At 40.8% G+C, this 27,386-nt stretch overlaps 1 protein-coding gene across 1 annotated transcript in view; it reads left to right on the forward strand.

Annotated features, from left to right (window-relative positions):
• The window catches only part of SLC25A13 (solute carrier family 25 member 13), a 173,162-nt gene that overhangs the window by 106,953 nt on the left and 38,823 nt on the right, over nucleotides 1-27,386 (forward strand). Inside the window, exons 12-13 of the mRNA XM_090287211.1 lie at nucleotides 13,566-13,618; nucleotides 16,536-16,616. Of these exons, the coding sequence (XP_090143337.1) occupies nucleotides 13,566-13,618; nucleotides 16,536-16,616 (134 nt within the window). The remainder of the gene's footprint in view (nucleotides 1-13,565; nucleotides 13,619-16,535; nucleotides 16,617-27,386) is intronic.

The raw sequence follows: 27,386 nt of genomic DNA on the forward strand, positions 1-27,386 counted from the left end.
GGACAGGGCCTATTGGGATTAATGAGTCTCTGTGAGTACCACAGGCAGGTCCACTAAGCAGGTAACTAAGGGCTCAGTGAAGGCCTCCTTTAATTGCCTCTTTCTGAGTCAAGTTGCTCCTTCCTTGCCGCTTAACTGCACCCAGTGGAATTGGTTCACACACTACTCTAGCCAGGTAGTCCTTCTGGGCCCAGCTGCTCCTTTAATCATCTCAGGTTCATTAAGCAAGGAAAACAGTAGTAAAGAGTATGTCATCACTCGCAGAAAGAATCCCACAGATCCTGACTGCTTTCCCATTGGCATTGGCCTTAAGAGGCATACTATCTACAAAGAGATAAAAAAGCAAGTGATTTTGCATCAGCTAAACCACAGTCTTGCAAGGCAGTTCAAGCTGAGCCATTTTGCCATTGGGCAGCTGCAAAGCTGGAGGGGTCTTCCCTCCTTTCCCTACCACTGCTTGCTCTAGAAGAAGAAAGTAGCATTTAGTGCTCTGCGGAGACAGACCTTGAAACTGGCAGCCAGGTAAACCTGTGTCTCTAGGCCTCTTCTGCCATCTGCTGACTCCAGTCTTCATCTTAAGCACCCAAGTGAAAAGAAAAGGGAAAAAAAAAAAAAAAAAAAAACCCTCTCCTGAAATCTCTCACCTTAGAAGCTGGGAGGTTTCAAACTCCAGAGAGGTTCCATTTTGCAGGTTCTATTGTGTAGTAGATAACCACCATCAAAGGCCTTTTGATCTTTTCTTTACCCTCTTTCCCCACCCCTGCCTCTTCTGACAGTTGGGAAGGTCTTTGACCCCAGGTGATTGATGATGACCCTTATAGGGTCACTGCCTTCCATTTGAAATACTTTTCCCTCCTGGTGACAACAAACCTGCCAAATGAAATGTCTCCCAAGTAGTACAAGGTTAATGTCACAGTTCCTGCTTCACAGTGATTCAAGCCAAGGTGACCACCTTACCTGTTCACCTGCGTTGTTTTCAGAGGGAGAGCTTGTACCTCGAGTCAAATGGATGTCTGAGCCTTGGGGTTGCTTCACAGATGACTTTTCTGGGCTTTCCTCGGTATTGCATGAAATGTTAAGGGCATCTTTAGAACAGCGAGAAATAACTTTGTGTCCTGCTGCATGTCTTGAATGTCCTTGTGTTGACCTGGTTTGCTTTTAATTTGGAGTCCCTTCTGTTTCAAGCTCTTTGACCACACCTAGCAGGTCTTGACTCTTGGTAGTGTCTAGGTTTTTTTCCTTGACCTGTCCTCTTGACCTCATGGACAGAACAGCCTAAAGCCTACCAGTGCTGAGTGCTGAGTGCTGAGCTAATATGGGCCATCCCACAAACCTCTTGCTGTTGGAGTCATTACATCTGTGAGACAGGAGTGACATTTGAGTCCTCAGGGAAGGGGAAGTGAATGGCGTGTTGGATAGAGGTTGGGGCTCACTCTGAACATCACAGAGGCAGTGCCTCCCCTGTCTCTGGTTTAGAAAGAGCCATTTATCCAGCCTCTTTTGGGTGCCTGAACCCTAAGGGGTTCTCTGTCAGAAGACGATAAGTAGAGTGTGAGTATAAGATTAGTTGTGCCTTCCACAACTAATCTTATACTCTATATGTTCATTTCTCCGTGATCTCTTAGTTTTTTCTAGTAGATGATTTTAAAACAAAAGTTTTACTATAAACTTTGTTTAGTTCTGTTCTGTAATTTGGATCTTGAAGGCAAAGAGATGATTGACCGTTCCAGTTTAAAACAATGATTTATAGTCTTACTACTTCATAAATGACTTATCCCTATTCTTGGCTGGTTGGAGACCAATTCCCTTTGGTGCCTTGCACATAATCATTAATTAATAATTGTATATAACCGCATGTGTGTGAATGCTTATCATCAGGCAAGAGTAAGATCTGATGACAATGAGAAACCATCATTGGTAGCAAAAAATTATGATAGAAATAAAAAAGACCTGAAGTATTTCTGAGAATCAGTATTCTAACCTTTGTGTATAGTAAAGATATAAAATCCCCTACATGTGATTCTTTGACTACAAATTTCTCATTAAATGTAATTTTATTGTTTAAATTTTTTCTTATTCCTGGGGAAAATTGTTAAGTTTCAATTTTGAGAATTTAAAATTGCTGCTGTTAACGCTTCACCTAGCAATATTAGAGAAGGTGTCAGACTACATCTCTAATTAATAAACATGTTTCGAAATATTGAGCATATTTTTTCCTATTCTGGAATTTTGCTTAACATATAATTTTCTGCATCAAGTCATATATAATTGCTAATATTTCCTGAATGGTATAATTGGGGAATGTTGCCTAAGTAAGATCCCTTCCCTATTTTAACGTTATCTTTATGTATTTTGGGGAAAAGTTGGCAGTTGGCCTTGAAAGAAGGTCACTGCAGCATGTTATTCTCATTATAAGGTTAATAAGCATCTCCTCTCTCTTTTCTTCTTCTAAAAGAATACAGATCTCTAAAGGGAAGCTCTTTTTGTATTTAGAAGTAAGTTCTCATGGAACCGTGAGAGTGAAGCTTATTTTTCAAGAATGCTTTCAGCACTCACAACAAGTGTTTTTTCTCTCCTTTTTCCGATGGTGGCCAGAGCACATTTGAATTACTGCCTCTTAGTCCAAAGGAGACTGATAGATAACACAGCATGGGGGATTGTTAACAGTTGTCTTCACTAGACATCACATCCTAGGCCTCAGAGTGCCACATGTAATTTTAGTATTGTGGGTTAATTAGGTCTTACTTTTCACATCTTGGTGTTTCTTGGTTTCTGGAAGTCTCTTATTTGGGGGGGGGGGGGTGCTAAATTTTGATTGTTAGAAAAGATCTCCTTAGAAATCCTATGAGACTGACTCTGCAAACCTTCTCTATAATGAAAACTACTGAAAGTGATTGATTTTCCTAGGTTTTTCTATAATTTTGGAAAATCAGGCCCCAGGCAAGGTCTGTCTATATGAAGGGAAATAACACCCAAGATAATCCAGAACTCTCTGAAGTCACTTGTAAAAGTCCTTCTCTGTTTCCTCGCAGGTCTTCAGATTGATTTAATGCACTCAGGTGTTTAAAATCCGTAATGAATTACCTGACAGCTCATTTGGTTTGAATGAATCCCATGACCAAGTGAGTCACTTATTGGCCTGATCTAAACTTGGCATAGTGAAGAAAAACAATTGATTGGGTAATCATCCGTAATTAAATGCTCTTAACCTTCCAGGAATAACTAATTTCTGCCTTTAAGCTTTGCTTCACTCTACTGCCTTAGATGCTTCAGGGAATGAGTTGAGTAGCCTTAGAAATGGGAAAATGTTTTGGAGAGGACCTTGGGGAGAAAGATGAATTCAAGAGAAATCAGGATCCATGAGAAATACTTTTTAAAGGAAGATTTTGATTTTTGTTTCTGTTGGTGGGAGATGCCATAAAGCAGCTCTGCCAGAAAGAGGAATTAGATGGTTTTATGATTTAAACTTAATTTGAAGCATTACTTTATCTTTGAGATAATTGGCAAAAAAAAAGAAAAGAAAAAGAGAGAGAGAATTTCTTCATAATACATAAGCCCATTGATCCAGGCATGCAAAATTTGAAATGTGGCTACTTTGGATTGTCTGTGGTGTAAAAACAGTCATCCTCCATCCTGGAATGTTCTCAAGGTGACATCTAGAGGATATTGTGGTGATATCTCAGGAAGTTATTGATACATGTTCATTCTAGAAGGAAGTTTTGTCGGGCAGCTATTTTCTGCCAAGTCTATTCTTGTGGTTAATGGTTCTGCAGAAGGGAATATCCAAATTATGTGATCCACAGTGAGATTCCTTCTTGCATAATTCTTGTGGATAAAAATGAATTTAACAATTCTAGCACCAAAATAAAAATATTGGCGTTTCTACAACTTTGTTTTGCATAATGTAAGAACCCATGCATTTTGACACAAACCACAGTGAATCTGTGAACTTGACTGAGTTACGGGTTTCCATACCTGCCCCACTAATGCTTCCAATGAGTGCAGAATGGATTGGTTTGAGTTTTGTCATCTTGGCCAATTTCTGCACATTTTCTTTGAGGGTATTAAGGTGTGAAAAGATCAAAAGGCAGGTATTTGGTCATCGGAGACCAAACAGAAATGAACAAAAGACTTAGGCAGTCTGTGAGCTGGGTAATCAAATCTCCAGAAATCTACAGTGAGCCAACTGAACTGAGCACAGGGCATTTAAATAGAAGAATAAAATAATACTAACTCAAATTAGGGTGGGTCGGAGTGTTGTTTGAGGCTTGAGAGGGCTGGATGAAAACAGCAGTGAGCTTAGAAAACTGGGAAAGGTGACAAGAAGATGGGACTAGACGTAGCCTGGAGAAGAGAAGATTAATGAGCAAATTAGTTCTAGGCCTCAGGAATGATCATTTATAACTAGCTACTGCTGCTGCCGATCCCAAAACTAGGGAAACAGATGAACCCTCAGCACCAAGGACATAGTTCAGATAGAAGAAAAGGTAACCAGGACTCCGAAAGCTGCCATAGACCAGAGTGAGAAGGAGAGGGTACAGTCCTTCTTGCCGTGATCTCTGCTTCTAGAAAGAAAGCTCCCATACAGAGGGAGGGGTCAGAGGAACTCAGTCTTTTCTAGACTACAAGCATGCTTTAACACTGTCCCACAGGCATCCTGAGCCACAGCTAACAGATGGTTCTTGACCATTTTGAGTAAAACATTTAATCCAGATAAACCAGCATTTAAATCTTACTACCTGCCATCGTGTCTCTTCCCCTCCCCCATTCCCCAGCTCCACTATAGTCACCTTGGGGTAGAAAACAATTGCAGTGAGGGCCGTGAAAGGGGATAGCGTAGTTGGGAGGGGGAAATGCCTCCTGCCTAGGGGCTATATGAGTCCAAGCGGACAGACAAATGGGAGGAGGCGGAGGGAGGAAAGAATGTTTGAGCAAGTGAAGAGAGAAGGCCATGGAAACAGGAGCAGGAATAAAAGCTGTGAGGCAGGCCACGCAGAGTGCTGATAGCTCCAGAATGGAGGTTAATCTGATGTTGAAAGCAGGGAGGGCTCTCTGGGAAGATGCAGGCAAGTGTAGTGGCCTCAATGGTGAGGTCAGAAGGGTAAGAATTTAACATCGGAGGGGCTGCCTCCGGGTTGAAACCAGATAACACAAAAAGTGCTGCCTGTGGCTTCAGCTACAGGAACAGGGGAAGCTTATGCTTGAATTTCCCCTACCAAACTCCACTGCTTGTCTCCGCCCTGAACACCTTCTCCCCTATTTCAGGTGGGCTGGCTGGCCACTCCTGAACTTGTTTTGGTCTCACTGAGACCGAAATGCCGCCTTAGTTAGGGGGTTTCTTCCCTGTTTTGGCCCCTCAGCATCTATGCTCCTAGTTGTCTTGCTCAGTGTGGTCCTGTGGGAGCCTGGTACACTGTGGTGACCATGGTCCGTGGACCATCAGCCTGGCTGCTCACATGCCACCTTCCCTGAGCCTCGTACCCAGTGGGTCCCTCAACTCATCCCCATTCACCAGCTCACAACCTGCAGCTTCGCTTTTCCATTCAATGCCTTCAGTGTTTTAAAGAGCCTGATACTGAGAGATGGAGGCATGATGTGGATGCCCGCACAGAGCCACTGTCCTTTTGTTGCATGACAGGGGCCAGTGCGGGGTGCTAGTCCATGTGAGTCGGCCCAGAGAGAAGTTTTGGAGTGTCTGGGCTGGAAGAAAGGTCTTTGTAGAGCAGAGAAGGAGGTAGGAGCAGTAACTTCACTGGAGTGAACAGGGAAGAGCTGAGCACTGGGAGGCAGAGAACCCTCTGGTTTGAGTGTAGTATTGGCCCTGTTTCAACTTTTCAACTCTTGAGTGCCACTGCCTTGTCACCAAACACCAACTTGGGACAAGCTGCTTAGCTTCTCTAGATTCCAGTTCCCACGAAGGAAGAGAATAGTGATGATGATGGTGATGTTGATGAAGATAAAAATAACAACAACAAAATCACTGTATGGCACTGTTCTGAGGCATTCATTTCATCTCTAAAACCACCCCATGGAGGTGGTTCTGCATTTGTTCTGTTTTACAGATGTGGAAACCAAGGTGCAAAGAGACTGAGTAAGTGGCCAACAGTCGCACAGCTGATAAATAACAGTCAGAATGCCCACCTGACAGCCTGTCCCCAGGCTCTGTGCTCCTCATCACCTGGCTCTTCTGCCTTCCAGTAGAAATTACGTGGTAAAAAGTTCTTAGCATCAGAGGTTGAGAAATGTTTATATCCTTACCAAAAACATTCTATTTTAGCTTGCAAACATAGTGGAAGGTATGTTGTTATATCTGTGGTACTTCCTTATCTTTGCCAAAAGGAAGCAGGGTCACTAGACACTATCAGAAAAGATGTGCCCTAACTGCCTTGGGCAGCTCCCCTAAGGATGGATAGGATGCTGTGGAAACAACATTATACAAATACCCCTTGACTCTCAGTTCCATTACATCATGATAAACCCATTGTAAATTGAAAATATCATAAGTCAAAAATGCACTTAATACACCTAACCTACCAAACATCATAGCTTAGCCTAGCCATTTCCCTCTGAGTGAGTATGGCTCTCAGAGCACAATCGAGTTGAAAGTCGTAAGTCGGGGATCACCTGTACTCCGTACCTGATTCTGGGCTGGGAACGTTATTCAGGCTGCCTTGCCTCTTATAAGCAAGAAGAGAATCGGGGATTTGCCTTGAACAGATAGGCAGAAAGAAACATTACATTTTCAAATACATAATTTAGGTTGTGAACAGTGTCTGACTCTTTATATATATTTACTCAAATAGTTATATTAAATCAAAAAGTCATAATTAGCATCCTTGAAACCAATGAGGACCCTAGAGTTGAGCATCTCCAAGGTCACAGAACATGAAAGCGGTAGAGGCCGAGGATTACAGCGCAGCCCCGGCTACCTCCAGAGCCCGTGCTCTAAGCCGTTCACTTTGCTGCCAACCATGGAAAATAAATAGTTTTAATCAGGCCAGCTTTGTTAATGAGTTCTTTTCATAGTATCTCTCAACTCTGAGATTCTATAATATTTTTCTAAAAAAGTTTTAAGTAAATAACAGCATAGGAGCCCTCTGATCCAGCACACTGCTGCTTTTGAGCTGCTATATGAAGCTCAGTTGGAGGTTCCTGAGGTGGGCTTAGTCCCCACACCTCTAGCTCCGTTCCCCCTGGCTTGCCCAAGGACCTGGAATCAGAGGGGGGATAGTGTGATTTATATCTCAACCCCACGAAATTCGAAGACAAAATACTGTATTAATATTGTACCCTGTAAATCTTTTCTCGCATTAGCAGCCTTCTGGTAAAGTTTGCCAAAAAAGCATTGCCATATGTGCTGATGGAGCTGAACTAAAATGAGAAGATTAGAAAACTAACCACACTAATAAATTTCATTTGAGGCAGTTGGAAAACAGACTGCTGTTTTGACAAGTTAGAAACAACACACACATCCATTCTCTGTTTCTAATGGTTAAAATGAATTTCTAGAATCCAACAGAAACATCTTATATTAGAAGCCTAATTTTTCTGCTGAGTTACCCAGATGTCAAACATATATGTGCTTTAGAACTCGGTGTGATCACGTTGAAGTGCCCTAACAAGAATGGCTGTTTTAGGCATTACTGAACCATGTTACCCCTCCTCCCTCCGAAGTCAAGGAACCAGGAGGGTTATTGCAATTCCCACTTTTCATTGTCCTGCAGATCATGACCCCTCCCAAAGGGTGTTAACCCAGGAGGAAGGGTGGTGAGGCCCACATCTTTAGGGATGTTCAGGCTGTCATCTTCAGCTACCTTTGTTTCCCTACTGAGCCAGGGTACTCACCACAGAATGGTACTTATCCAGTAACCACCTGAGCACCAGCATCTGGCCCAGGTCTTAGGTATGGATTTGTGCTTTGGTTTTATTCTTACTGAGTTGAACTTAATTAATATGGAGAGACTCAGGGCCTCTGGTCATAGTACTTCAACTTCCTCATTACTCTCCCTGCCAGAGATTGGTCTCCGCCCTTACCGTCTATCCTTCATCTGCCTCTAGAACTTTTTTCTTTTTGAAATTTGTTCTTTACTTTAAAAGAATTTCATCCAAGCTCCTTAGTGTGGCATGGGAGAGAAGCAGTATAGTGTACCAGGTAGGAGCCCCCTACAGGCAGACCACCCGGGTTGAACCCCATTCCCCCATCGGACAGCTGAATGACATTAGGAGTCTGCCTCAGTTTCTTCATCTGTTGATGGGACAAAAATAACATGCACTGAGTTACTGGTATTGACTTGTGTGGATTAAATGTGTTGATCCACATAAAGCACATAGAGTAGTGCCTGCATGTAATCAATGCCCCCAGATACCGCCTGTCATCATCATCCCTGCTGCTATTATTTATTACAGGGTCTGTGATCTCACTGTAGCTTCCAGGGATCTTGCCCCAGCCCTGAATGTGCCATGATCTAGAGATTTTGCACATAGTGTTCCCTCTGCCTGGACCACCTTGCCCTCCCTTCTAGCCATGTCTTTTTTCCCCAGTGAATCTCACCTCATCCTTAAAAATCTAGGTCAAGTATCTCCTCTGTAATGCTTTTCTCCCTCCTGCAGGCAGAACAAGTGGTTCTGTCTCTCTCCTGTTCCCATAGTACTTTGATGTCCCCGGGCTGTTTTCAGGTGGTGTGTCCCGTTTCTGGCGCACACAGACACCCTGACCCCTTTCCTTCTAAGTAGAACTTTTCCACGGGACGACGGCACAGATCTCGCCGTGTTCACTGCACGCTACCAAGCACACAGAAGGCATTTGATAAATGTTTGCCAAACAAATAAATATTTGCTGCCCTGTATTTAGTCTTAAATACATGGTTGGCTGAAGTGATTGTATCTAACACGGGAGTCATTGGTTCTGTGGGCTGGCTCTTATTAGTTATTGAAAAAGACTGTCACAGCGTAGTTACAGAGATGAAAGGTCACCATTTATATCACAGTGCTTTCAACCCATCCATAGTCTTGGTCTACAACTTAATGATGAGAACAATACATCTAGCAGGTAAGTATTTAACTAAATACTTTGGCACTTGACCTGAACCCAGAGAGCAAAATGGCAATTGTAAATGTTAAGATGTAGTTTAAACAGCCTACCCCCACATTTTGCCAGTAGAAATTAATGTTGTACTTTTCATAAAGTAATAATACAGCCTTTCTTATCATGTTATCAATGCCATAATATCTCATGGTAGAATTAAAATATTAAGTGAGCGAAGTTTGGGAGGAGAGAGTGCTTACTTTGATAAGAGCACTGGCTTTGCCCGGATGATTTCAGTGCTGCTTTGGTTCATTTAGAGTATAAAGAGCATAGCCCTTCCCCAGCTAACCAGAGCACAGGGGAGCTTTTGGTAAGAGTTCACACTTGAGAGAAAGAAGGCAATGATCTTTGGGACCCCAGGGCACTGGAACCTGTCCTCAGTGGGATTGGAAGATGGTCAAGGGCGGCTTCCCCACCTGGGTACATTTCATGGGCTTATGTGTTCTCTCTCTTTGGTGGCTCCACTCCATTTATTCCACCCTGTCTTCTCTCTGCCAACCCACTTCCTTTTTGTATCCGTGGTTTCTCCTTCCTTGTGGCATTACAGACGTGGCTTCACCTCTGAGTACTCCTTCACACTCTTGACTGGCTGGCTTCACTTTTGGAACCAGGCCACAGCACCCAGGTTGCTGAAATCATTGGCTGCACATCTTTTAGGTGTCTTCCCCTTGTTCAGGCAGCTGTGGCCCTGGGGATGAAGCAGGCTCAAAATACGGCTGCCTAGGCAGACACAGCAAACGCAAATGTTTATAGGGTCCCACCAGGTTCTGTAAGTGAACAGATGAGTCTGAGTGTGAGAGACAGATCACATTTGCATATTAGACGTACCCAGAGGTGTTTTCTTTTTTTTTTCAGATTTAATGTGTTTTATTGATTAAAATATTACATTTGTGCCAATTTCCCTTCCCTCTGCTCCCCTCCACCCGGTGGCCCCCCTCCCTCCAGTTGTCCCCCCCTTTTAGATTATGTCCATTAGTTGTGCATACAGTTCCTCCCAACCTCTCTCCGTCTATTTCATTCCCTCCTACCATGATCCCCAATTCCTATATCATCTCCCTCCCTCTCCCCACTCCCCCTCCCTGTTGACCTCCCCCCAATATGCTTCCCGTACCCACAGTTCCTTTTCCACTCTCGTTGCCTGTTTAGTTTGCCTTTGTTTCATCTCCCTAGCTTCTCTTTTTTAAACCAGTCCCTTTAACATCTCATATAACAGTGGTTTGGATCTAATGAACTCTTTCAGTTTTATTTTGTCCTGGAAACACTTTCTCTGTCCTTCTATTCTGAATGACAGTTTTGCTGGATAGAGTATTCGTGGTTGTAGGTTTTGGATTTTCATTACTTTGAATATTTCTTGCCAGTCCCTTCTTGCCTGTAGGGTCTCCCTTGAGAAGTCAGCTGATAGTCTAATTGGGACTCCTTTGTACATAATTCTTTTCTTCTCTCTTGCTGCTTTTAAGATTCTCTCTTTATCTTTAATTTTTGACATTTTGATTATAATGTGTCTTGGAGTGGTTCTCCCTGGGTCCAGTCTCTTGGGAACTCTCCTTGCTTCCTGGACCTGCAAGTCTATTCCCTTCCCCAAGTCTGGGAAGTTCTCCTTTATTATATTTTCACTCAATTTTTCAAGTTCTAGTTCATCTTCCTCACTCTCTGGCAAACCAATGATTCTTATGTTGGGCCTTTTATAGCTGTCCCAGAGGTTTCTGATCCTCTCATCGTTGCTTCCCATTTCCTCTCGCTGCATTGGTTGACTGCTTGTTCCTTCTCCATATTCCAGTTTGTTGAAATGAACTCTGGATTTTTTTTCCTCACCATCTGTCTCGTATGTGGTTTTGTTCCTTTCGTTATGAATGTTTTTCGCTTCTTTCTTATCTTTTTCCTGCTCTTTTGTGAATTCTGTAAGCCACCTGATAACAATGGCCCAGAACTGAGCCTCTGACAGGTTTCTTATCTGTTCATCTGTCAGGTTCTCTATCTGTTGCCTGGTGAGCTGCACCACCGGGATTTCTATAGTTGTCTGCCTCATTTTGACAGATGCGTTTTGTTTTCTTGGGCCGGCTGTAGGGGGCAGTGCCTGTGTACGCGTCACAAGTCAGCGACCGGCACCTGTCTGCGACCTATTTCGCGGCCCTGTGGTGCTTTCTTTGGGGGCGGGGGTCCAAGATGGATTCACACAGTTATTCCGCTAGGAGACCGGGATCCGTCCTCCCGCCCCCCTGGGCCTCACTGTTCAAGGCGATGCGGTGGCCGCTCTCCCCAGCACTGGGGTCGCGCACTGCCAGGGGCTTGACTGCCGCCGGGATTTTTCGCCGCCCCGCCGCTCCACAAACAGCACTGCCCTCTTTAACTCTTACCTGCCCAAATGGCACCGCTGGTTTATAACTTCATATGTTGGGCTTCCGTGTAGTTTTATTTTCTGGAATTTCTAGTTATCCTTTGTTTTGAAGTAGTTGTATTCCTCTCTAGTTGTAGAGGGAGACTTAGCGTGTCCGTCTAAGCCTCCATCTTGGCCGGAAGAACTTCTTTTTCCCAGAGGTGTTTTCTATAAGCATAGATTCTTGATTATGGGGGCTTAGGTTTGAGTCCCAGTCTCACCATTTACGAGCTGGATGACTTTGACCACATTCTGTAACCTCTACATGCCCCAGTTCCTCTCTGTAGGGCAGTGGTGAGGATTAAATGAGTTAGTGACGTGCTTAAAATGGTGCCCAACACATAACAAGCGATACATTAGCGGCTTTTTTAAAGAAATTTTTTATTTGTATTAGGACACTCATCAGCATTTAGTTCCACAATGAAACGAGCTTTCTCTCATTTTTTTAAAACATGAAGCTCTCTTGGTCTGTCTAGTTTCCCTTTTTTGTAGAGCCATGAGCTCAGAGAAGCATCCCCAACAGAGCAAAGAAGACGACGAGACAGCGGGCACTGATCTTCACTGTCTTGTCGGCATGGGGCGTGGTGGGGACCTTGATGGACGGATGCCTGGGTCCCGAGTCAAAGGTTGGAGCCTTACCCAACAGGAGCCAAGTGCTGTGATGTGAGAAAGAAGCCTGGGCTCTCAGACCTGTCTTTACAAGAAACTCACATTATGTTTAAAACCTTATGTTACTCAATAATAACACCTCCCCAGGCTGATACATACAGCCCTCGATCTAGTGACTTTTGGCCCCAGGCTGCTGCGTCCAGAGGACCATGTGGGCAGGGCTGGTCTCTCAGAAGAGGCTGCAAGTGAACCTTCTTGTATGGATGAATTAGAAAGTTGTGCTTAGGAAGGACCCACCATGAAGCCCCTCTCAGGGACAACATATTCTGATCCTCCAGGTTAGCACCTCCGTGTGTTTTTAAGAAAAGGCATCTGGCTTTGATTTTTTTTTTTTCTTAGAGCAAATTATAACTTTTTTTTTTTTTTTTTTTTTTTAGTTTAAATATTTAGGTCCACTGTTACCACGTCTGTCTTTCCTAGACGCGGCCTTTTCTGTCCAAGGCCACACCTCCCCCTTGGGCCTCTGATTCTTACGTAATTCCCACTCATGCCAACATGTCCAAAATACTGCTCTTCACTTTTCACCCCACACCTGTGACTCTGCACCGGCTTCCTCAGTCTACCCAAATGTGAGTGCTAGAATCTGAGCAATTGCAGTCAACCCCAATTTTTCTCTCTCTCACAGTCTCCTGACACTGTCCGACACACATAAAACATCAGCATGTCCTGTTTATTTTCTACACAGCAGCAGGAGTGGCCTTTTAAAACTATGAATTAGCACATCACTTCCCTTCTGGTCAAAACCCTCCAATTTTCATCTAACTTAGGACGTATCATGCTCAGGATCCTGGCCGGTGGTGTGGCCACAGTGCCGGGGCCCTCCCCGTCCCCTCCCGGGCCCGCCAGCTGCCATCCACCCTCATCGTGAGCACACCCAGCATGTCCCTGCTCTGCTCTCTCCAGCCTGTCTGTTCCCCTACCTGGAATGTGGTTTCCCCTGATGGTTACTTCTTCAGAAAGGCCTCTCCTCCCTCCTGTCTGAGACCTGTCAGAGCAAGAACCTTGTTTGTCTGGTGCTTGTCACTGAGTCATGGTTGCTAAACAAGTGAATGGTTGAACTGTGGACATTTAAGGGTGGGGAGGGATGAGAAGAGTGTTAGAAAAATATGATATATTCACCGAAGTTCATTCATTTAAGAGGCAGGAGGGAAAAGAGCAAACTTGCTGGGGAATGAGATTTCCTACATCACCGATGCTATTAATTTGCCTAATGTGCAAACGATCCAGAATGTGAGAGGGAATTTGCTTGGCCCTGATGTGGCTATGAGACATTAGTACTTCAACATTCCGTTTTGTGTATTCTCATTAAAGGTAATAGCAGAAAATTGCAGCAAAGATTGCCCCTGTTTTTTCATGGTGATCCCTTCTTTAGAGCTGTTAATTTGTTTAGTTAATGCTAATGTATTTAATATACTTCTACTTTTTGTTGTTTTTTAGGTCTGTTGCCACAGCTATTGGGAGTCGCCCCAGAGAAGGCCATAAAACTTACAGTAAGTCTTTTGAGTTGATGCTTCTTATTAAAAGAGTTTGTGCACATTCAGGACTCCATAGATGCTCATATGTGAAACAGCACGTTTGTGTTTCCTCGGAGCTGCTAACTGGTTTGAACATATGGCACTCACCACACACATCTTTTCATTTTTCCCCATTTAACACTGAACATCCAAAAATGTGATGATATATTTGAACGAGACTTGAAGGTTGCCACCATTGTCACCACGGTCATCATCCTCATCATTGTAGGACTGGCAGCAGCAGCAGCAGCTATATTCCCTCCAATACCTGCCCTATTAGGTACTTACATGTATTACCTATTATTGTTTTAATCTCAAGTAAAGTATGACCCACAGGTTACAGACAAAGGAAGTGAGGCCCACAGGGTTTAAGTGTTTACCTGTGTTGATGTGATTTATGAGTGGGAAAACTAGAATGCAAAATCAGACTTTTCTGACTCCAGAACATGTATTCATTCAGTCACACACCCTGTTTACAGAATGCATGGTTGCAGCATAATCTATAAGCGTTTGCTAAAGCCACGTGTTGAGGGATCTGAGTTCTTGTTAAAGCTGATCCTTCATCAGATGGTTTCTCCAGTGTCTGGCAGAGGATGGATACTCAGTGCGTATTGGTGGAATGGATAGATACAGGTATCCCCCATATGACACAGAACTTCTATTAACACGGTTTTGCTCTAACACGATATGACTGTAGAAGATACCCAAGAATTGCTGGTAGAAGAAGAAACTGATAAAGCAGTTTTGGTGGAAATGACATCTGGAATGTGCCAAGATAACTTAGGGGACGATAGCAGTGATGAAAATGAAGAAGTTACAGTTTACTCTAAAAAGCGTCAAGAAAGGCCTAGACTTAGCCTAACCGTTAAAGTCATATTTCTTAAATGAGGGTCCTTGCACTGAAAGGAGCACAAAGTTTAAGAGAGAACTTCAAAAGTGCTTAGCACTGTATAACGAAATTTATAAAGATCTCTCAGCTAAAAGCAAGCAATCTAAGATAACAGATTTTTTGCAAAAAGTAGAGCATAGAAACAAAGATAATGCTGAAGAAAGTTCAGAGGATGAGGGTATCTTGTCAAAAAGAGAACGCATTTGGTTAATGGAGCTTAGTAGTGATGATGAAGAAAACATTACTTTATTCATATTAATATGGAACACTTGATGAAAATTGCTTTAATAAATATATTTCTCTTAATTATAAAAATATAGTATATAATTTTTAATTTTTGGAATCTAACGCCCCTTTTTGTACTAGTTCTTTGTTTCATATAACACAGATTTGCATAACACAGCATTTGTTAGGAACCTAACAACCGTGGTATATGGGGGGTACCTGTACTGCATTTACATCACCAAGGACATGAAGCCCAGAAAGTTAAGCTTTACTTTTAGACTGGGCTGTGTAGCCTCTGTACCTGGAATTCTTCTTTTACCATCTTATTATATGACGGGGAGGGGCAGCTAGTCTTTTCTGGCTTTTATCTTCCAAAAACATATGATTGATCCTTAAAATTGCTTATAATGAATACTATTTTGAGACTATTATCTTTAATTAATTAATTAATGCTATTAACGTTCTTTGAGAATCCTTGAGGGCGTTTTTAGATACTGAATTTTGACTAAGTTGAAAAATCTGCTCAGCCAAATTTGTCTCAATGATGAGTGCTGTTTTAAATTGAATCTTGTTGGAAGACTTGAAAGTAATTTTTAATCAAACCCTATAGAGCATTTTTTAAGTTTTAAAGTATATATGTTTTTATTTTGTCTCTACTGTCAATATATCTCTTTTTATCCTGTTGTAATTATAGGACATATTTGAATTTTAGGTTTGTAAACCATCGATATTTTAATTTCTTTTTTAAAGTTTTTATTTATTTTTAAAGAGAGGGGAAGGGAGGGAGAGAGGGAGAGAAACACTGATGCGTGAGAGAAACATCGATTGGCTGCCTCTTGCACACCCCCAACTGGGGACCTGGCCCGCAACCCAGGCATCTACCCTGACCCGGAATCGAACCAGTGACCTTTCATTTCACAGGATGATGCCCAAACCACTGAGCCACATCAGTCAGGGCAATATTTTAATTTTTTTTTATCCCTGAAATATCAGGAATACACACATATAGACATGCAGATAAGGGGGGCCAAAAAAACTGGAATTTATTTTTTAAAAATTGTGTTTTTATTCTTATATGTTTAAACTTCAGTCACCTTCAAAGTACTCTTCATTTGATGCAATACAACTATCGAGACATTTTTTTCCCACTGCTCAGAACAATTTTTGAACTTGTTGATTTTGATGCCTTTTAGTGCTTCTGCTGTTTTTTGTTTCACCTCTTCTGCATTGGCAAAAACATTTCCCTCTGAGGACTCTTTTCATCTAGGAAAACAAAAAGAAGTAGCTCGGGGTGAGATCGGGTGAATAGGAAGGGTGGGGGATGGATACCGTGCCGTTTTTGGTCAGAAACTGCTGAACACTCAGCGTGGTGTGGGCAGATGTGCTCATAAATCACCCATTGTGAAATGGGCAGATGTGTTGAGTCTTCAAAAAATTCACTCAAGCTGAACGCAGCCTCTCACAACAACACCAGCTGTTATACTGATACAGATGGGTTCCTAGAACACTCACCTAGTGGGGAAGCCTATACTACAAGGGGTTTGCCCTCTAGAAGATAATTCCGGGTTTTGGGGGTTTCTCCTCATATATATTTCCTTTATAAAACTACATCTATGCCAGTAAGAGCACTTTTCACTCTTAAGATCCTTAATTTATTTAGTTTATGATTACTTTAATAAAGTAACAGAAAAAAATAACATATTGACCAGTGCATATTTATATGTGTTTAATGACTTTCTTTATATTTTTCATCAGCTTCTATAAATATTTTTCTTCAAGGTGAATGATTTTGTGAGGGATAAATTTATGCACAAAGATGGTTCGGTCCCACTTGCAGCAGAGATTCTTGCCGGAGGCTGTGTAAGTACCTTTTGTAGATCTCTACATTGAAAATATTTATTTCACATGTCTATCACCACCATGGTAAACAAGTGTGGACTAAGGCTTCTGTTCAACCACAGATCCTGTGGCAGCGTCTACTAGGGCACCTCGGCTTTTCCTAGCAAGCGAATCGTCCCTGAGGTGGAAGGGTAAATGTTTCTGATCTTATTGCCTGTTCAGCCATAGCCTGTTAAATTTGTCATTGCTTGCGGTTGGTGCTGCAGTAGAAGTCATTTGGGGCAGAAGTGTTTGGCCTTTGAAAAATCTTTGCTAACCTTTTCTAAAGTTAATTTTTAGTACGTTCTTTCCACCTGGCACCCTCTGCTGGGTCAGACACTACAATGTGTGGTTTGAAGTCAGCATCCATAGCTCTCTGCTTTGCTTTTACCTCGTAAGTGCCGGCAGCTCTTCAAGCCTCCCAGTGCCTCTGGGTTGAGGATCCTGGGAACTAAGTGGCTGAGTGTGCTCTGCATTGTCAGCAACGCTTGGGATGAGTATTTCTTTATGTGGATGAACAACCTGCATCTTGTTCTTCAGCTCACAGCTCAGCAAAACATGTCTTGTTTTATCTCATGTACAGGTTTGTTCATGTGAATGTAAATACTTTGAGTAAATTAAACTTTTATACAAAGGATGGTGCTATTTCAAGATAAGGTTAGTTAAATAAACGAGCTTTGATCACTAGGGCAATACAATATTGTATTTTTCATCTAAACCTATGTTTTTTATAAGAAAAATGAGGTCATTTTTTGTTTTAATTAGCTTATTCTATTCAGGCAATGGTATTTATAAAATAATCTTTTCTTGAAAATCACTAAGATTAGAAGCTGGGCAAATAAATACCTGGGAATATTAAACCTTTGTTTGGAAAGGGCCTATTTTCCTGTCTAACACTGAATGGGGGTTCCTTGAACGTAGCAGGAGCTAAGAAGTCCTAGCTCCTGGTAATTCTTAAGAGATGGATGGAACTGGGCTACTGCCTGCCTCTCTGTTTGATCACTGACCTGTCATAGATGGCCAGGTAGGATCCCCTTGTCCTGTAACTCTAGGAGCATTAAGGTGAAAAAGGCAGCCTTTAATGTCCTAAATAAAAAGGGCACACACACAGTAATAATCTGAAAGAACATTAATATTGCAGAAACTGCTCTTCATTTAAAACAACTACAGTTTCTAGTTGAGTAATTAGATTTTCTAATTTTCAACAGGCATATTCATAGGTTGTATCCAACCTGTCCTGCAGGCTGTTCCAAGGGACCTGGGATAGCAGGGCGTTTCAGTAGGTCAGGTGGTTTTTTCTTTTTAAAGTCAGGTTTTAAATCTGCTGAAAACACATGATTATATATCTCTGTAAGAATTTAAAATGTGAAATTAATTATGTGATACTGCTCAAGATTTTGGCAATAATCTAGAGGTTTATTTTCTTTTTAATGAAAGCATTTTGCCTGCACATGGGTCTGGGTGCCAAGGAGATTGGTTGTGGCACGTATTGTCTACCCTAGGTGGTCTTGTTTTCTCGTATGTGGTCGCCCATTTCAAACACAAAGCCCCGATTGGCATCAGAAGTGCTGCCTCGTCATTGTAAAGAGGTGCAGCCCTTTTTCAAACTTGATCTAAACACAGGCTTAAAATTGGAGCCACTTGGGCTTTACAGCTACTTAAAATATCTGTGAAATGAGGTTTGCCATCCTTCATCTCCAAAGCTGGTAGACAGTGGTCCTCAGTGTTTCAAGTCTAGCTGTTTTGCCTTTTAATTTCTTTTTTTTTTTCAGTCATGGCTTTTAAGAAGTAAGAGTTTATTTTCCAGGTAAGCAATCCTGTAGGTAGCAAACAATCCAAGCCCCTTTAGATCTCTGCGTAGTGGGATGGGTAAGTCCATTTTCATTGTGGTTTTTAAAATAGCAGCGTCTGCTTTGCTGGCTTTGGCAGAGTTTTCTCAATCATCTAAGCCAGTCCTACACCTTAGAAAGTCCCTGTGAGTCCACAGCCCTGTCTGTCCAGTTGGGAATACAAAGGGTTTTGAAAAGTTGTGTCACATGAGCAGTTCCCCTTCTTAGTTCACCCAAGCATTTCCAGGCGTTGACTTTTAAGTCCCTGGGGAGCTCACCTTGCTTCATTATTACTGAGAATTAGTACACTTGGCTGACTTTTGCACTTGTAATCAAAGCTGCTCATTTCTTTGAAGAAGGCCTTTTCTGTTTTATAATCTGTTTTCTGCAAAAGCAGAAAATATGCAGGGAGGTCTTTGTCCCATAACCTTTATAGCACTTAGCTAAACTAGTAGTATAATAATATAATGTCTTATTTTAAAGTTTTTTAGAGAAAGAACAAAAGTGATCGTAAATTTGGAAGAAGATTTTGGAGGAAAAAGGGAACAAAGTTAATCCCATTCATTAATTTATTTATTTTTACTTTTATTTTTTAAAATAATTTATTTATTTGTTTATTTTATTTTTAGAGAGAGGGGAAACGAGAAGGAGAGGGAGAGAGACATCACTTTGTGGTTGCCTTTCACTCGCGCCCCCAACGGGGGACCTGATGTGCAACCTAGTCATGTGCCCTGACTGGGAATCGAACCAGCGACACTTGGCTCGCAGGCCGACGATTCATTTATTTTTTGATATGATATTAATAACTTAAGTGATTAAAAATACTTATTGATATGTGAAAGGGTGAATCTGTTTTTAAATTCATCTTTTGCCCATTTAGTTGTAGGTAAGAGCACTCTGAAAAATTTGACTTCAGTTTTCTGAGCATTTTTATAGATTCATACTTGCCAATAGTGATATATTCACAGTTCAAAATGAAACTAAACACTGAAACTGGAGTTTACAAAATTCTAAGTCTGAAAGGTTCTTGTGGTGTGTGTTTTTTTCCATAAGTTGATTTTTTGTCTTTTTAAATTAGGCTAGAAATTGTAGGAGTTTTGACAGAGACCTAGACCCTCAGGTGTCTCTGCACAAAATACACATAACCTTCTGTGTCTTTCCATTCTTCCCCTCCTCTGGTCCAGAGCTCAGCCCCTGTAGGGAGACGTGATTGGCAGTCACTGTCGGTGATGGCGGATGCTCTCAGTAAATGGGGCAGAGGAGAGAGGGGCTGTCACCACTACCCATTTCCAATTAGCTTCCCAGTGACTTTGAAAACTCCTATTATCTCTGAGTACATTGTTGTTATTGCTGTGTTCCTGTTACTTTAAGAAAAAATAACATGTAGTGCCACGTGGTTTGTAGGTTGCAGTCCCTAATTCAATAATACAAGTGTGTATTGACTCTCTTCTGTGCATCTAGTGAAATAGCAGGTTGAAATCCCACGGGGGCTGGAATCTTTAGTTTGTGATCCTGTGATCTTAAGGTCATCAGATAAAGAAGTATAAATAGTGCCACAACTTCAAGGAAATATTAAAATGATGATCAATTTATTTGGCACAAAAACCACATTAAAATGAAAAAAAAAAAAAGAAATAATATTCACCAGAAAAAAGTGTCAAAAAGTATGAACCTCCATCTTATAAAGCTCATATTATTAAAAACATTTGCATGCCAATAAAATAATAGTATTCTGTAATAATTTTTGGAAAGATAAGTGAACATGCTTTTTGAACAATAGTCCTTTTTAATAGTCCTACTGTATTTTTCCATAGATACACACACACACACGTAATGTACATCTTTGTGTGTGCGTATGTAAATATATCTAATGCTTATGGGAGTTTATTTTAAGTGGGAAAAATAATTGATTTGCTCATTTCACTGGTGCTGAAAGGAATTGGTGAGGCTGTCACCATTGGGAAAAACATGGCATGCAGAGTAATCTTAACTGCTATCCCCTATAAGTAAATTTGACTATTGTCTGTATTTTCATTATAATGGTAGTTCCCATACGCATGATATTTTTATGCCTGTTTGTGCCTGTTTGTACAGCATGTATCAGATGCCATTTTTAAGACAAGCTTTTATTGTGCATGTTGTTTTGCATCAGTTAGTTGCAGTTAACTTTTACAATTTTGAAAAACAAAAAGACACAGACATCCATGTGTCTGCCACTTACCTAATGACATCAGACTTGACAGATGCGGCTGGAGCTCCTCAGGTGCCTGTCCCAGCAGCTTCCCCCACCTCATCTCCCAAGAGCTAACCCTGTCCTGAAATTGGTGGTTTTCATTTCCACGCATTTCTTCATACTTTTTTTTTTTTACATTTGAGTGTATCCCTAAGCCATATAAATGTTTGCTTTTAGATGCCTCATTCTGACCCAGTGCTGTAGGAACAACCCAGAGGATTCCCGCATTGATGCCTTTTCATTTTTTCCCATTAGTGCAACTTATGCTCTGCTTGTCAGAAAAGAATAGTAATTGGGAAGATTATTTTCAGATGTTGTATTGTGGCATACAGTGAGTATGTCTGTTATAGATGTGTATATTTATAGGATTTTATATAGATATAGTTGGAACCATGTATTTATTTAATCAAGTTTTTGTAACTTGAGGTTTCTTTCCTAGACTACAGTCATTTCTTCAGCCTTTCCATTTAAACTCATGCCCAATACTGAATAAATTTAAAATTGTAACCCTCCCTACTCCCAACACATATACCTCCTCTCTGTCTTACTGCCCTCCTTCTTCCCACTTTCCTAATGGGAATGATTTTAGTAGTGTTTCTCCATCATTGAAGAAGAGAAGTGTTCTGGTCATCTATTGCTATATAATGAGTCATCCTAAAACATAGTGGCTTCAGACAGCAATTTATTATCATTATCTTTCATGGTTCTGTGTGCTCACTGCGTTGAGCTGGGTATTTCCCGCTTGTGATCTCCATGTTGTTATAGGCAGATAGCAGCTGGGCTGGGATCCTCTAAAAGCTGAACTGAGATGCCTGCCTAAGGCAGCTCACATTTGTGGCTGGTGGTGATGCTCACTGTTGGCTAGAAGCAGCTGGGGCTGTTGTTCAGATCACCTGCTCTGGCTTCTCTGTACCTTGGGCTTTTCAAATCTTGGCAGCTCAATTCAAAGAGGGAGCTTCCCAAAAGTAGACATTCTAAGACTTCTGGGCAAAAACTGCAAGACTTCTTATGATCTAACTTTGAATGTCACTTCTGCTGGATTCTATTGGTCAAATAAACCACCTACATCAGCCTAGACTCAAAAGAAGAGAATTATACTCTACCTCTCAATGAGAATAATAGCAAAGAATCTACTGCTGGAAGGTTCAGGAAGCAATGTTAAAGGACAAGAACATCCTTGTTGCCCTCTACTCTATGAAGATGTCCTAGTTAATCCCATGTCTTCTCTGAGGGTCTGCTGCTGGTTCTAGAACCCATTCCTGCTCCAGATTGCTCTCGGTTGCAGGGAGCAGAAACTCACTAAAATACAATAACTAAATGAAAGTACCTGAGGGGTGTATATGAAATGAAATCAAAGGCTCTTGAGAGTTGAGGCTGCTCTGGAAACTGGCTGCTTTCTCCATTTTCTTCTCTTAGCCTTCTTGGTTATTCTCACAGTGACTTTGCATCTCTGCACATTCTTTTGTTTCAGACTTTTTTTTTTTTCAAAGCCATTTTAGTTTCACAAAATTGAAAGATGCAGAGATTTCTCACATACCTCCTGCCCCTAAACCTCTATAGCCTCCCCCATTATCATCATCCCCGACTCGAGTGGTACATTCATTATAATTGATGAACCTACAATGACACAATCACTATCACCCAATATCCATAGTTTATTTTAGCGTTCACTCTTGGTCTATTCTGTGGGTTTGGACAAATATATAATGACATAACTATGTATCACGCTATCATACAGAGTATTTTCACTGCCCTAATAATCCTCTGTGCTCGGCCTGTTCATCTCCCTCTCTGCCCCACCCTGGCAGCCACTGATCTTTTTCTTCTCTTCATAGTTTTTTGCCCTTTCCAGAATGTTCTGTAGTTGGACTCATATAGTATATAACCTTTCCAGGTTGACTTTTTTTCACTTAAATGCATTTAAAATTTTTCTGTTTTTTTTTCAAGACTTGATAGTTCATTTCTTATTAGTGCTCAAAAATACTCCTTTGGAGTATCATAGTTTATTCATTCACCTACAGAAGGGCATCTTGGTTTCTTCCAAGTTTGGGCAAGTATAAATAAAGTTGCAATAAACACCTTTGTGTAAGTTCTTGTGGAAGGCATAGGTTTTCAACTCATTTGGGTAAATACCAAGGAGTATAATTGTTGGATCTTATTGGTATAAGTATGTTTAGCTTTATTGTAAACCTACAAACTGTCTTCCAAAGTGCCTGTATCATTTTGCATTCCCACCAGCAATGAATGAGAGTTCTTGTTGCTCCACATCCTCGCTATCTTTTGGTGTTGTAGGTGTTCTGCGGATATTTTTACTTTGCTGATCCATTTCTTCTTTTCCTTGTGGTGCTGACCTCTTCAAGAATTACTTTTGTGTTCTTACTAGCCACCTGGCTTCTCTCCCTACAGTATGACCTTCAGCTCTTTCCATTTTCAACCCCAGCTAATTAGCTCAAGTTACTCCTTTTTGTTTTTCATTTAATTATCGAGAGAGGAAATTTCATTGGCAAGCCTCATCTGTGTGTGCCAGGCCACGGAGCAGCCTTGAGGCCCCCCCCCAATACCTAGATATTAATAACTTGGCTTAACAAATCCATTTGTTTTAATCATCTATAAATATGTTCAAACTTTTATAGAATTTTTATTTTAGCTTCAATTCTATGAGTATTCCCTTAATAGTAGTGTATATACTTTAGTCATAAAATATACCCAAAACCATATTCCTTATGATTGAGCTTGAAGTCCATTGAGATTTCAAACCAAATCAAATCAAACCAATGAGAAAATTTCCTCATATAAGAACACATGTGCTCTGGCAATCAGAACTGGTGAGCCAGACTGTCCAAAATGGATTTAATTCCTATTTTTGTGCTCTTTCTCTTCCCAGGGTTTTCTGTGGCCATGTGGCCTCACAGTGCAGTTTTCTAAGGCAGAGTTTTTATTTCTGTGTGTAAGTCTCTGTGCGCATATCCTACTTGTAAATATTGAGTGACATGAGGCTCAGTCATTAAGTTGAATTTCTGTTGGGTTGCTCCTATGTAGCATATCAGATAGCCAAGATTTGTTATATATTATGCTGATGCTATGAAAATAAAGTCATTTTTTTAATGTTTGCGTTTTTATAATTCACTTCTAGTTTAATGAAAATCTAATTGTCAGTTGCATCAAATTTATCATTGCTGTTATTTGGAATGTTCTCTGGGGGATTTTTTTTTGCATACCCCAACAATGTAAGACCATATTGTAAGGGACTTTTTGTTGTTGTTGTTCATCAGTGGTAATTTCTGTTTTAGTAGATGACTTACAACAAGATTAAAGTGAATTAAATTAGCCTTGCTTTCATAAGCTTTACATTATTTACAGTACTTTTCATTCATTTCCATGATTTTACAAACTTAAAATTGTACCAAACATACATATTTTAGTAAAGATTATAGCAGACATTTTATATATTTCAACATATTACCACTGTGATTTTCAATTATGAAAGAATAATCATATTGATGCTGTGGTAGGAAACAAAGCAAAATAAATGACCCATAGTATTTTATGTCTTATAAGTTTTCTTAGTTTGTATTTATAGTTTGTTCCGGTCTTCCAACTCTGTTAACTCCAAGGCTTAGAGTTTATTTCAGGTATTATGTATGTATAACCCATTGTGTTGTTAAATATGGTCCCACTTTGCCATGTGAAAAGATATTCCTATAAAACTTAGTGCTTATAACTGATGCATTCTGGAACCTTGGGTGAATGTTTACTGAACTGACATCTCAAAGTGCTGGAGACAGGACCCATGTCTCACTGTTATACCCCTGTGCCAAGCATTGTGTCTAACATCTGGGAGAGGCTTAAAAATATTTATGGAATAGAAAAATGCTTGACTAGGAGGTGTTGGTGATGACGACAGTTAACATAGGCTTGTCACTTTATGTACCATGCTGCCATTAACTTAGATACAGATGGCCAGAGTAGAGGCAGTAACTCCATGGACTGGAGTGAGGTTAAGAAATTGATTGACTTTAGAGAATAGCTGTAACATGCCTGCATATGTACATATGTATCCAAGATGTTTCACAAGAAAGGTTTTCCATGATCACTCAGTAAAGGAAACAACCTGTAAAAACTCTCCTATTTATTTAATTTTGCTTTGTTTCTAAGGGGGGCAAGTAAACTAACCACCAAATATATGGAGAACCTTAAGAACAGGATAAAGTTAAACCAGTTGGGCATTTGATACAGCTTATTCATTATTGCTTATGTTTTGAATAGAAAAGAGTTTATCAAATGGGTAATGTGAAATTACCATGTCAAAATCACGAAGGAATCATATAAAAGAGTAGCTTTAAAGCAAAAAGAGACTAGCAACAATGGGATAATACTACACACCTATTAGAATGGCTACAGTCAAACACTGACAACACCAAATGCTGATAAGGATGTGGAACAGCAGAAACTCTCATGCGTTGCTAGGAAGAGTGCCAAATGGTACAGCCACTTTGGAAGATAGATTGGAGGTTTCTTACAAAACTAAACATACTCTTACAGTAAGATCTAGCAGTTGCCCTCTGTGATGTTTACCCAAAGGAGTTGAAAACTTATATGTTCAATAAAAACTTACACAAGGATGTTTATAGCAGCTTTACTTGTAACTGCCAAAACTTTGGAGAAGCCAAGATGCCTTTCAGTAGGTGAATGGACAAATAAACTGTGATATATATCCAGACAATGAGTATTATTGAGACCTAAAAGGAAATGAGCTATGAAGCCATGAAAATATTTGGAGGAACTTTAAATGCATGTCCCTATACGAAAGAAGCCAATCTGTAAAGGCTACGTAACTTATGGCTCCAACTATAGAATGTTCTGGAAAAGGCAAAACTATGGAGACAGTGAAAAGATCAGTGGTTGCCTGGGATTAGGAGAGAGGGGCAGAGACGAATAAGTAGAGCGCAGAGGGTTTTCGTGCAGTGAGAATACTCTACATGATATTATCATCACAGGTATGTCATTATACCTTTGTTCAAACCCATAGAATGGACCAAGAGTGAACCCTAAGGTAAACTGGATATTGAGAGTGATGTGTCATTGTAGGTTCATCAGTTGTAATGAAGGTACCACTCTGGTGGCGGATATTGATAATGGGGAGGCTATGTGTACGTGGGGGCAGGGAGTATACAGGAAACCTCTATACTTGAAACTGCTCTAAAAAAGAAAGTTGTGGGCGTGGGGGGAAGCCAATCAATGTAGGAAAAACAAAAAGTTAGCCATGGCAATGTCTAACTCGGGAAGTTTTTGAGACGTCAGTGAGGCACCTGCACCACAGTTGGCCCACAGAGTTCTTCAGGGGAGGGAAAGAGAGGGACTAAGACACTGGGCTGGAGTAGGAGTTCAGCTGCCTGCCTGCTTCTGTGAAGCGCTCTTCCTCTAGACCTCTACTTGGACTCTGGGCAAAAACAGATATCTGATGACAGTGAGGGTTCATAGGCATGGCCTACCTGTCTAAGGGCTGCCTTTGGTGGCTCAGAATGTCATCTTATTAGGGGAAATTTCAATTTGTGATGGACACAGCCAGCCAGATTTCTCTTTTCTATTTTCCTCTCATTCCCTCTTTGGGGAAAGTCTCAGAGTTGTTTAACTTAACAGAGTTCATATGTTGGGCCATCCTTCTGGTTTTCTAATAAAGAGAGGAGAGGTTTGTTATGATATGAAAATATGAAGAAAGATTGGGTCACAGCTTTCATACAATTAAGTTACTTTAGACATTGAAGGTCTGTAAATCATTAAATGATTCTGGTAGTACTAGTCAAAATAGACATGTATAACAGGCAAAGCCCAAATGTGAACATATTTGACAGGTCTGTAACTTAATTGCTTTTTAATGTCAGTCAAACAGATTCTACTTTGGTTCCTTGGCCAAGCGTCTATAGGCCTATTAAAACCCTACGACAGCGATTTTCAACTGGAGGGACGAAGCAGGCATACTGGTATGCCGCTAGAATTTTTGAAACGTACAGTACCTGACTACTTAGGGGTACTGACCTCTTTTCCCTTAGATTGCCAAAGTTAAAAATGACAACAGCCAATGCAACAGTAACTGTCTATGGTGAATGAATCAAAATTAAACCTATTTTTTTGTCAGATCAGCAAAAAACAAAATTAATTCTTGGTGTGCTGCAGAATTTTAGTAATTAGTTTATGTGCACCATGGGATGAAAAAGGTTGAAAATTGCTGCCCTATGAAGTTGAAAATGTGAAACAATATTTATAAAACGTGTAAACAGTATAGCCTTTTTCTGCCTTATCATAGTTAAAATTTCAATTTGGTATCTGTCTCAAAAACAAGTGATGAAAATCTGTTCTCTTTTCAAAGTTCTTAAAAATGAAATTCCAGTTTGTTTTTTTAACATAAGAGCTTAATTTGCACACCAAATCAAAGGAGAAAGTCCTGTATTGCTTTATGTTTAGAGATATATATTTAGTCACAGCCTAACTAGGTGTATGTTAGTTTGCTAGGGCTGTTATTACAGAATTCCACAGACTATGTGGCTTAAACATCAGAAATTTATTTTCTCACACTTATGGAAGCTAGAAGTCCAAGGTTAAGGTGTCTGCAGATTTGGTTTTCTTCTGAAGCCTCTCTGCCCCGTGTGCAGATGGCCACCTTCTCTCTGTCCTCACGTGGTCACCCCTCCA

The sequence above is a fragment of the Furipterus horrens genome, unplaced genomic scaffold (assembly GCF_987537825.1).
Source record: "Furipterus horrens unplaced genomic scaffold, mFurHor1.1.pri manual_scaffold_9, whole genome shotgun sequence".
NCBI classification, from domain to species: Eukaryota; Metazoa; Chordata; class Mammalia; order Chiroptera; family Furipteridae; genus Furipterus; species Furipterus horrens.